The sequence below is a fragment of the Dermacentor variabilis genome, chromosome 9 (genome assembly GCF_050947875.1).
Source record: "Dermacentor variabilis isolate Ectoservices chromosome 9, ASM5094787v1, whole genome shotgun sequence".
In the NCBI taxonomy this organism is placed as follows: Eukaryota; Metazoa; Arthropoda; class Arachnida; order Ixodida; family Ixodidae; genus Dermacentor; species Dermacentor variabilis.
The window spans coordinates 91,193,305-91,205,442 of NC_134576.1; the positions used below are offsets into that span (position 1 = coordinate 91,193,305).

Here is a 12,138-nt window from a genome sequence, read left to right on the forward strand (position 1 = left end):
CTAAGGATGCTGGTTGCTTTTTCTGACTTAACCTAGGCCATGCTCAGCTCTCAGTTGAAAGGAACAGGTAAACAGGAGGACTTGCCACATAAGCAGGAGTTAGCACTCCACACAGACTTAAACTTAATATACTGCGTGCTTCCACAGCCCTAGGGGGCTAGTTTGTAAATGTTGACTAAGTGGACTGTCCATTCCAGTACACGGTGAATGAATAGAGCAAGAGAGCCCACGGTGACGATTGCCACTTGCTCTGCCAGCTTAGAGCTCTACCTAATCAGTGCGTGCAGAAATAGACAGCCCACTTAGTGGACCCTTACAGAATCTTTCTCTAGAGTGATGTTTGTGTTGGTAGTTTGCAAGTATTGTACTTTCTTTTTTTTTCATGTGGGCAGTTCACACACATAGATGTCATTTAACAAATTGTATTCATATTGCATTTGGTCTATAAATTTTTAATTCATGCTTATAACCAGGCCTACCAGCTCTTGTCCTGCATATTTATATAGCCTTCTCATTTCTGCATCAACACTGTACATATTCATAGCAAATTGGAGTCATTCTCCTTGATACCCTCAAGCACTTGAAGTAGACACTGCAATAACCCCAAGGGAGGGGTGACAGTAACGCGAAAACCTTGTTGGGCTTCTAGTGCTGCTGAAAGATGCACACATACCATTTATGCTAAAATTCTCAGCAGACATCCCCAAGTTCGTAAGAGTTTGACTTTAGCTGGCTAAACTGAATGATGCATTTTGAAGGCAATTCTTGCAACACTTGGTCAAACTGAATGAAACTGGACAGCACAATTAGTTGTGTTCATCTACCATTTATACGACTGCTGCCCCGAGCATTGGACTTGTTATTTTGCCTTTCGTTTCTGTACTATCAGTTCAAGTACACACGTACTTTACCACTGTACAAGTAGAAAGGCTTCAAGGCTTTTCCTGGGCATTCAACAGTCACTATTTATTCCTATAAACCTTCCTGCATGTGAAGGCAAAAGAAACATTAATTCATGCTGGAAGTATAAAAAGACAGGTATTTGCACAGAAAATGTTTATCTTGAGCACCGATGTTCTTGCTGATGTAGATATGGTGCAGGCTCCCTTCTTGCATGAAGCATGTGCTTGCTGTACACAGCACCAGATGATGGCTTCCTAGGTCAAAAGATCAAATTGAAATAAGAGGCATTTTGTTTTAGCTCCGGAAAGAGAAAGCAGGACTGAGACATTAACATGTAAAAAAATACTTGCCTAAAGAAAAATTAATACACAAGCAAATTCACTAAAGAGGTTCACTTTCAAGAGCAAAAGTATGGTTACGATGAAAATTACAAGGAAGCTTCACTGCTCATTGAGGTTTCGGTTCAGTAGTTGTTGAGCCACGAAGGTTAGCATGCTACATCTTGCATATTATGTTTTGTAAAATATTGAACTCTGAACATTGTAGTGCCTATTTAAATGAACTGACAAGGAATGCTGAAACTCCAGGCTAGTTTGGTCTGCATAAGATATGATACAGACACTGTACAGCATTCATTTAGTCTTTTTGTAAGTGATCTCATGCACAAAGGTCATTCACTCCTATCCTACATGAAACACAGTTACTTCTTTGAAGCTTCATCTAGTCCTTGAATTTGCTGCATGCTTATGTCTGAGGGAGTTTGTTTGGTTCCTGTTGATGTGGTAAATCTAAGCCACTGCTATCAAATGCCTATAGTGTTCCCTTGCATGTACAAAACATCCTTGGCCCTTTCAATGCACAATACACATTACATTTGACACTTGGTACTCTTGCAAGGTGCCATTTAGGATTATATGCCTGTCCACATCTGATAATACCTTTAAAGCTAGGTCATCCCCATGCCAAATGCCTTGGTTATTACTGTGACCATCTCACACTTTTCCTTTAGAATCTTCTTGTCCACTTTTAAGGAAGCATCCCACGACACAATGTTTCCATCCTAGTGGTGCTATGAAGTTAACTTATGTGCTAGTTGTAGCAGATGATGTCAACTGAAGGCCACTGAAGATAAAACTCTCAGCGAGAATTCCTTTTGCACAAGAAATGCAAACAATACAGAATAGTCAAAATGTAATTACCTGGCAAGACTGGCTGCGTCCATCAACTTTGTTTGGTGCAATTCTGAGGTGGCTACATGTTACAAGATGCTTGGCGATCATTGCCATGAGACTGTTCGGGACTCTATAAAACACAGGAATTGCCTCACTCCGGCCTTTCTCTTTGTGCAGCAACCAACGTTATTTGTCCAATCGCACAGTGTACTATTTGTGTGTCCATAGACAAAATTCGTCACCATATTGTTTTTGCGGTATTTCGTGAGTGACCCATGAACTCATCTTGCGGTGGGACTTCTTATCTTTGGCGTCCGCTTCTATCTCTTATCATCAGCGCCTCACACAACTGGATGCCACTGGAAATTCTCTTCCTAACCATGAAGAACGCATTCGTCTCGTCACCTCTTCCGATTACGTTCTTTGGCCACCTAGAGACGAGATTATAAGTGTCAGCTCCTGTAACATTGTGGATGGCAACATACTCATTCTGCCCTATGACCATACCTTATCTCGAGCAATTCTGATTACCCCTGGCCTTATTCGCTTCTCTGAGGGGTCTGCATTGCTTACCGCAATGAACCAAACTCTCGAACCCCAACTGTTGCCTCGTGATTCAACTGTCACTTGAGCTGTTGACACTCATGTCGTTGCAATTGTCACAAAGACAGCTCAGTGTGTTCTTGCGTCTATTACCGTGCGCTGAACAAAATCATGCGCAAAGATGTTTACCCTGTTTCACGGATGGATGATGCCCTTGATTCACTCCATGGTGCTGAAAATTTTTCTAGCCTTGACCTTAGACCAGGCTACTGGCAAATACTGATGTCCATATCTGACAAAAAATAAACAACATTTGCTACCCCTGATGGGCTCTAAGAGTTCAATGCGATGCCTTTTGGATTCTGCAATGTGCCTGCCACCTTCGAACGCATGATCGATAAGTCTTGCGTGGCTCGAAATGGAAAAACCTGTCTGTGCTATCTCGACGACATTGTTTTCAACCACATTCTCACAACATTTGCAACGTCTTGATGAAGTCCTTGCCTGTCTTGCAAATGCTGGTTTGCAGCTCAACACACGCACGCACGCACGCGCACACAAGTGCAGTTTCGCCAGCAAGACCATCAAAATTCTGGGGCACATAGTCAGCAAAGAAGGTATTCGACTGGACCCCGAGAAGCTTGCTGCCAACCTCGAATTTTGTGTCCACTGCGTCAAAAAGACATGTACAGTTTCCTTGGACTTGCTTCTTCCAGCACTTCATATGCAACTTCACTACACTTATGTCCCCGCTCCCTCAACTCCTCACCAGTAATGCGCCCTTTGTTTGGTCCGACGAATGTGAACATGCTTTCCTGCTTTTGCACCATGCTCTGACGTCAGACCCAGTACTGTACCATTTTGATCCGACCGTGCCCACCATCTTTCACACCGACGCTAGCAGTCACTCTCGGTGCCATTCTACTGCAACGTGACAACATGTTCCACGAACGAGTACTTGCTTATGCTAGTCATGCACTAACCAGTGCAGAGAAGAATTACTACACCATAACCAAGCAGGAGTGCCTTGCTGTTGGACAGTGAAAAATTTCGCCCATATCTCCATCGCTGCCATTTCACAGTCGTTACTGACCATAACACACTGTGCTGGCTTTCATCACTAAAGAATTTATCAGGTCACCTGGGTCGCTGTGTGCTTCACCTACAGGAGTACGATTTCAATGTCACCTACAGGGCTGCAAAGAAGCATCAAGACACTGATGCTCTCTCTCTCGCTACCCTCTGCCGAATTATGACGATTCACCATCACCTCTCCGTAATTGTGTTCATCCTGAGTCCTCTTCATCGGCTTTATCCATTGTAACCCTCGATTGGCTAAGACACAACAGCCCATCTGGCCTTGTGTCCCACCAACGCAACGACCCATACTGCTGAACTATTCTCCAACGCATGGAAGATTCTTCGTCACCTCCAAACGCCCGACTTCATCGACAACTTAATTCAAGCTGCACAATGGGGCTTTACATGGCAACATTTATCACATCGATGGCAACAAATGGGTCCCGGTCATACCATGTTCTCTGCAATCTGAGGTGCTCGAAGCCTTTCACGATCATGCGACAAGTGGTCATCTAGGCTACCACAAGACTTACAACAGAATATGAAGTCACTGCTCCTGGCCTGGCCCGTTTTCAGCCGTTGCGAAGTATGTTGCATCCTACGTTCATTGTCAAAGCCGCAAACGACCAACACCTCCTTCTGGCTCTTTGCAACCTTTGCCTTGTCCCGCTTCGCCTTTCGAAGTAGTTGGAATACACTTGTACGGTCCTCTTCCCACGACCTTAAATGGATATCGTTGGATTGTAACGGCCGTAGACAATCTAACATGCTATGCGGAGACAGCATCTCTACCACCCGGGACTGCTGCTGAAGTCGCCGATTTCTTTCTACACAACATTATCTTACACCGCAGCGCTCCACGCGTTCTCCTCAGTGACCGCAGCAGCCTTCCTCTCTTCCATCCTTACCAAAGTTCTGTGCACCTCTAACACAATTCGCAAGACGACTTCCAGTTACCATCCGCAGACCAACAGCTTGACAGTGTTTTCACCGTACCCTCTCTGACATGATTGCAATGTACATCCGCCCCGGCCACACGAACTGGGATGCAATCCTGCCGTTCGTGACATTCACCTAATAACATGTCTACGCAACATAATACTGGCTTTTCACCTTTTTTTCTTCATCTATGGCTGTTCACCAAGTTTCATTCTTGATGTATCATTCCTTTCGACTCCTGTACCCCCATCAGTTCCTTTCTCGGAACAACTTGTGTCTCGCCTCGCGGACTGCAGTAGCCTCGTCCCGCTTAACACCGGCATCTCCCAGGATGCTCGCAAGTTTCGTTACGACTCGACCCACTGTGCTGTGACTTTTTCTCCGGGTGACGAAGTTCTTCTTTGGACTCCTGTGCCCGTTCCTGGCTCACGCAAAAAAATTCTCACGTGTTTTATTTGACTTTCCACGGTCATTGAGCCGACATCACCTGTCAATTACCATGTCTCGCTTGTTAGAACGCCATCCGATTCCCGCTGCTGTGGGACAGAGATAGTGCATGTCTCCTGCTTAAAACCAAATACTTCACGCATTTTATAGCACTTATGCGCAGCCAGGTGGCTGCTTCAACAGTGAGAGAGATTTAGTGTGGGCGCAACACATGCCTGACTTTCAACTTGATCATCTGCACATCTTTTCCATCTGCATATATCATCACCAGCAGCACAGTTTAATCCTCGAGGTAGTAGCCCAAGCTTGGCTGGAATAAAGCGGTTCCTTACGATGCATATATATATTTCTTGCACTTCAAACTTCGTGTGACCTCGAAGACTTGGGCACTGAAGTGACGGCGCTAAGTATATACAAGACCTCGTAGTAGGAGACAGTTCAATTTCACAGCCTGAGTCCCCTTCCTGGTGTAATCTTCCTTCGTGTAATTGTCGCATACTTGGCTATCACTAACACTGCTTCGCCTTTCTGCAAAACTGCAGCCTCTCTCTCTTTTTTTTTCTGCTAGTCCAAGCATAAGTGCTGCCGCACATGACTGCTGTTGATTCTGATATTGAGTGAATCTGGCTTGGCCTCATTTCGGTTACTGAGTGAATTAAACAGAGAGGGAGGAAAGGCAGAGAGGTTAACCAGACGCATGTCCGATTTGCTACCCTGCACTGGGGAAAGGGGCATGGTGATGAAGAGAGAGTGTTCCACAGCTATCATGCACTAAGGTTTAAAAAAAGAACAGTTCCGTTACTCGAAGAAAACCTAGTGCATATTGTTTCCAGTAAAATGGAGTAGTAGCCAGTAATTATTTCGTTACTGAGATTTAATTTAGTAATTACAATTATCTAACTCGAGAAGTACTCTCATAATTTTCAAAGTGTCAATGAGGCATTTGTTGGCATCCCAAAATGGCATCTAACTGCAGTGTCTTCAGCGACATACTAATTGTGTACAATTTTTTTTTTGCTGGCAAAAAAAAAAAAAAAAAAACATCACGAACTATGAAAAATACCATGTGAGTGAACTCTCACTCGCATCATAAAGCAGTGCCCTCAAATAAGCTGATTGAAAGCAACTGCATTGCCAGTCGCAAACCCGAAGAGACAGCGCACCACCTTGATAATGGTACGGAAGGAGCCCCAACAGCAGGTTTCGCAGCTTCGCAGCTACTCCTTTCTCTCTACGTCACACTTATTATCCCTCTCTCAAGGCCGACTGATCAATGATAACAAAAGCCTTGATAACACAGCCAAAGTGCAGCTCTCACCACACAAGAAATGCGAAGAGCAATGTAATAGGCACAGAATGTTTCAAAATCCAGCCTTTGCTCGCACCGCATCGAAAGAGTGCGGGCGAAGTTATATTTCGCACCAGAAACTTGCTTCGGACCAAAGCCAATATAAAGTGAGCGTTTTATTTTTCATGAAAGTGTGTATGTGCTACAAAAACAGGTTCGTGTCAACAAATGAAAGCGAAATAAACACATTGGAAAGCGACCAACTTGTAGAGAAAAGGCAAAACCAATGCGTTCACGAAATTAAATATAGCACTTCTATGAGCCGAACTGGCAATCAGAATGTCGGCACACACACACACAGACAAAAAAAAAATGTGTGCTCTTATTATCTATGAATTCGTAAGCTCCGTTGAACATCAGCCTAGAGGACGTGTTCAAATAGGTCTCCTTTTGCAGCTACGCAGTACTGACTATTTTATCACTCCTTTAGTGGCTTTCTTGATGACCGATGCCGGAATTCTATGGCAGACATCCGTTATCCTTACCTTGAACTAATCTGACGTTCATCTCGATCATGTAAGCACCATCTTTCACATAACCCCAAAGAAAGAAATTGAACGGGGAGAGGTCCGGTGACCTAGCCGGCCAATTTACAGGCTCGTGCCTTCCAATCAATTGCGCATGAAAAGTCGCACCCAACCAGTTTTGTGCTCGGCTGATGCTGCATGCAGGTGGCCCATCTTGCTGATACCGCAGAAGTGGAAGACGTGACAGCGGGACTTTGCTGAGAAACTCATCCACCACTCGTTCAAAGATTTCGTTCACGTAACGCTGTCCAGTCAGTGCGTGATTGAAGACGGTACTGATTATTGCACTGGCGTAAATTTCAAACCACACATTGAGCGACCACTGGTACTGGTGCCGATTGCGCTTTACTTAATGTAGATTGGAGTCCCTTCAATAGTGTGCATTATGCAAATTTACCTAGGTGCTTCTGCGAAAACTGGCTTCATCTGTGCACATGATCTTGCTCAAAAAGTCCGGAGACTCATAGGCTTTTGTGAGGACCAAATGCGAGAAATCTAGACATCTCTACAGGTCCCTATCTTCTAAGCATTAATGCTGGTTCAGGTGGCACGAGCGAAAGGCTGTCATTTACAATCCTCCGAACTGCTGACTTGGAAATTGGTACTTCGGTGGCCACGTCTTGCATGCTAGCATGAGGGTTTGAGGCCATAAATGCTAGAACACCCATGCGTAGGTTAGGACTCAAAGATGGAGTCCTCCGCTGCTGTTTCTTGAAGCTGCCGGTTTGGCTCAGGTATTCATAATTTCTGATGATAGTCTATGCATTTGGTCTACCACCACCCTTCCATGACTGACATATATATATATTTGCGGCCTTCCTCTTTCTGCCACTTGCAGATCCTAAGGCAAGGATCATGTTTACCTTCTGCTCAATAGAGAATGACATGGAGACTTGGACAAAACAAAACGCAAATTGAAACCTTTGCACCGACGTTGTCAATTCGCTTTTGTGGCAAAAAAAGGGGAAAAAAAGAAAAATCGGACATCCACGCACTTTATCGATGCTAAGACAACAGCTACCACAACTGTTTTCCAACTAACATCAAACACGACATGTTACTTCAGCCGGGACACGGCAGATAAGGAACTTGCAAGATCACAATGTTTTTCTTTATTTCGTTCTGGATAACTCAGAAGGAGCTTGTCCGAGGGCACGGCTTTATGATTTGGGTGGGAGCGCAACCTGGTATTCTCCATATTTTGTGGGGTTTATTTATCAGTCGGAAAAAAATTAGTATGCAATTAGTTTGTTGCTGAAAATACCGTAGTTAGATGTCCCTTGGCTGTGCCTTCAAATGCCTCATTGACACTTTGATAATTAGGATAGTATGTCTCAAGTTAGATAATTAATTAGAATTATTTAATTAACTCTCAGTAACAAAAAAATTACTGGCAGCTACTCCACTGTACTGTAAACAATATGCACTAGGTTTCTTTTAGTAACGCATTGCTCTTTTTTAAAATATTGGTGCATGATAGTTAATCGGGACACCCTACATATATTTATGACCTTTGTATGCAACTGACAATGTTTCCGTCCCTAATATATGTTGTAAATTATTAGAAATGTTCTTTTTTCTTGAGTCGTTAGCATTGCGTACTGGAAAAAGAAGGAATACTGAGACACACAACATTCATGTGCAATTCACACGCCATTAATTAAAGACTCTGCCAAATGGGTCACTGAAGCCCATAGGTTTTTTCATGGTCAAAAAAGCATGCAAAGCAATTTGAAGCATGGTGAATATACAGCAACATTCATTATCTAGGCATAGGCTATCCATACCTTTAGAAGCAAATTTTAATTGGCTACCTCCATCTCTTTCAAATATATAATAAACTTTGTCCTGTGTGTATATTCAAATATATGGTGTATATGCATGGTGTTTAAAGTGGAAATTTAAAACAAGGTTGAAGTGAGAAAATATGTATGAGGCAGCCGCCGCTAGTGCTTCTAATACGCGTGTCCTCCTATTGTCAGGACTTGCAGAAATAAAGCGAAAGTATGAATTAAAAGCCGTCCACGTCCCCACCAACAATGATGCAGTAAGCTATTAGTCCCTGTAAAATTTCAAGTGAGAAGGTCGAGGAAAGTCAAAAGAAACCTCAAATGATGTGGGTTACAAAGCTCTGGTAATGGCACTTTAGGTGTGTGTGTGTGTGTGTGTGTGTGTGTGTGTGTGTGTGTGTGTGTGTGTGTGTGTGTGTGTGTGTGTGTGTGTGTGTGTGTGTGTGTGTGTGTGTGTGTGTGTGTGTGTGCGTGCGTGTCTTTGGCATCACCCAGGGCTGAGCACCCCCTGAAAACTCCGGAGTGGGCTCAGGCCCCGGAGCTTCCCCGTGATGGGCACCTATTCCTGCTCGTTTTGAAACGAATGATGGGGTTCAAACGGCACCATTGCTGCACCACTAAAATTAATGCAAGAGTGCAGCACCTCATAAACTGTTTCAGATGGTGCAGGTGAGACAAACACTTTTAGCTCGAGTTGGTCTGCATAAGCTTGAGAGGCAGAGTACAGTGCAATGATGGGTCCTGAACTCCAGATACAAGTCAATGTCTTGAGCTCATTGGTCATAAAAATAGCGGAAAGCAATGTACCATTTGTACTGGAAGCAAAAAATAATGTAGAGAAATGAGTAAATGTTTGGAACGGTACGGTTAGTTCTGCCGATGAGAGAAGTAGTTTAAATACATGCTATATGTTAATAAATATCAATTTTTTCGCTGCAGATGATCAGACAGCATTTTCTAAAAGCAAAGCGCACCGTGGAAGTGAACGTCAGTATCTTAGAATGAACTGGTCATGCCTTCGTTAACAAGAATGCAGAATCCTCGCATTTCCGGATACGAGTTCGTAGTACTGAGGTGTTAAGATGACACGGAAATTAAATAACGATTGTTATTCTGAAGTTCGTAGTAGTGATATATTTTTACATTGAAACTATAAGCAGTCGGCATGGGATTTCTTAAAAGTTTGTTAATCTGAAATGTTAGTTAATGTGGTGTTCGTTGTAACGGGGTTTGACTGCAATTACCATACAAATTACTTCTGAACATGTAACTCACCTGAATATGCATGCAAAGATTGTGCCACATCAACAAGGCTGCCCCTTTTCTTCAACGTTTCCTCTTTGAACTCCTTTGTTATTTGCACGCCAGTGTCCAGCTTGTTCTTCAGCCTTTTTTGCTGTCTCTTCACTTTGCGGAGTTTTGACAGCAAGGTCTTCACAAGAGTTTCAAAGCCAACAGCTGCAAAAAAATCAACCAAGGGTTTCGGTTACTCTCCTCAAATAAGCGGAAAGGAAAAATGTAAATCTGTTACATAAGCGTCAACGTCAAATAGAAGCTGGTCACGCCGTTTCTATTGTCAGATTATTAGACGTTCCAGCACATTTCCCTGAGAACCATAAGCTACGTACAACTGCCCATAATTTTGTTCCACATTTCTGTGCCATAACACCTAATAACAGCGCACCTTTTCTCGAGTAAAATTTGTGTGTGCATATCATAAGAAGCCAACAAACACCGACAACAAGGACAACATAGTGGAAACTACTTGTCCTTAATAAATGAACTAAAAAAACGATAGATTAATGGCAATGAAAGGGGTTGGAAAAACAACTTGTCGCAGGTGGGGAACGATCGTACAGCCTTCGCATTTCGCGTGTGATGCTCTATCAATTGAGCTACTGCGGTGCCGTTTCCCCGTGCACTTTCTTGGGTATTTATGTTTCCTTGTAGAACCCTGGGATGGTTAGCCAACGACACCACTCGCAGACCTTGACGGCGGACGTGGAACATCCTTTCTGCCGCAGCCATCACGAGGACGTGACCTTTTTAGGTGAAGGCAACCGGTCAATACTGCGCCGCACCACATCTTTGCTTTTGTTGCTTCACAGCTGCTACTACGCCGTGTCCACGTCAGAAACTACAAATACCAGTGCACTGCATATGGGTTGGGATGATGACACCATCATTTGTTGTTATATTCCGAAGCAGTGATACCAAGAGGTCACACTTCATCCGGAAGAAACAGTAAATGTTCAAAACAAATGCCTTCGTTGATTTAGCAAAACTCCCTCTAAAATTAGACAGTTGAAATGTCTAAAAATCTGAGACTTGATGAAAGCTTTTAATATTCTTTTATATTGACATTTGTATTTATTAACACTGCATGTGCCCCTCTTATTACTAGCCATTTCTACGTATAACAAATGAGGTAGTCACGCAATCTATCTATATACAGCAATTTGAACGCTTCCAAAATGAAGAGAAGTTATTTTACAGCAGAACATTATCCACGCTGTTATGATCATCGCGTGTGTTTCTCAGCTACTCAGCGCTGCTCAAACATGGCATAGAACTACGAAGAGAATGGGGAAGCAAGAGCATTCATGAAAGGAATATTTATAAATGACGGCTTTGATCTTCAACGGTGATTGTAGGCTCAAACACACGTGCAGACATGGCATTGGCTGCTCCGTCCCACTTCACTGGCAGGAGAAACTCCGGCCATGTAAAGTTACATCACTGCCATATGCCTCGCAAAACTCTTTCCTATGTTGAAGATGCCTCGTCGTACAAAATAAACTGCACGAGCCCGAAAACAACCTCTAGGAACTGCCGCTGAGCTCATTTGGGACTCCAGCAATTTATGCAACACTTTGCAGCGAGCGCAGGAAAGCACGCACGAAGGTCGGAGCAGATGCCCTGCCCTAGCCATAGTATTATGACCGTGTGCCCGTGTTTAATGATAAAGCAGCGTCAAAGATTGGAGGTTATTTGCAATGGCCGAAACTGTGTGCATGGGCGATATCAAACTCATCCCGCCTACATTTCTAAATGGTTCAACTGCCCATGAGAGATCAGGCTCACAATGGCCCTAGACCAGAGTCATGGGACGGGAGTCAACATAAAAAGAAAGCTTTAGTTTAATAAAATATAATCACGCAGGAGGCACGGTGAAAAAAATGCATGCACACGGTGCAAAGCGTCGCTGAAGGCGTGTGAGTAGCAAACAAACACGATGTGCAGCACAAAGCCCACATAGTGGGAATTGATAATTCTTGCGAAATGATAAAAATGCCAGACAAAAATTAAAAATGCCCCCGAAAACCAATACTCTAACAGAATTTACGAAAACTAACATCTGATGACCAATTGTATAAAGAAAAATTTCG

At 43.5% G+C, this 12,138-nt stretch overlaps 1 protein-coding gene across 3 annotated transcripts in view; it reads right to left on the reverse strand.

The window, feature by feature from the left end:
* Positions 1-481: 481 nt before the first annotated feature.
* The window catches only part of LOC142557118 (uncharacterized), a 29,046-nt gene continuing 17,389 nt past the window's right edge, over positions 482-12,138 (reverse strand). The window contains exons 4-6 of one of the 3 annotated variants that reach the window (XR_012822716.1): positions 10,025-10,207; positions 2,103-2,506; positions 1,140-1,157 (exon numbers count right to left, since the gene is read on the reverse strand). Coding sequence is in view for 2 of the 3 variants with exons in the window: in XM_075668734.1 (XP_075524849.1) it covers positions 1,009-1,157; positions 10,025-10,207 (332 nt within the window). In the remaining variant the exon portion in view is untranslated. Of the gene's footprint in view, positions 1,158-2,102; positions 2,507-10,024; positions 10,208-12,138 lie in introns of all 3 variants that reach the window. The other 2 variants (XM_075668734.1, XM_075668735.1) reach the window with 2 other exon arrangements.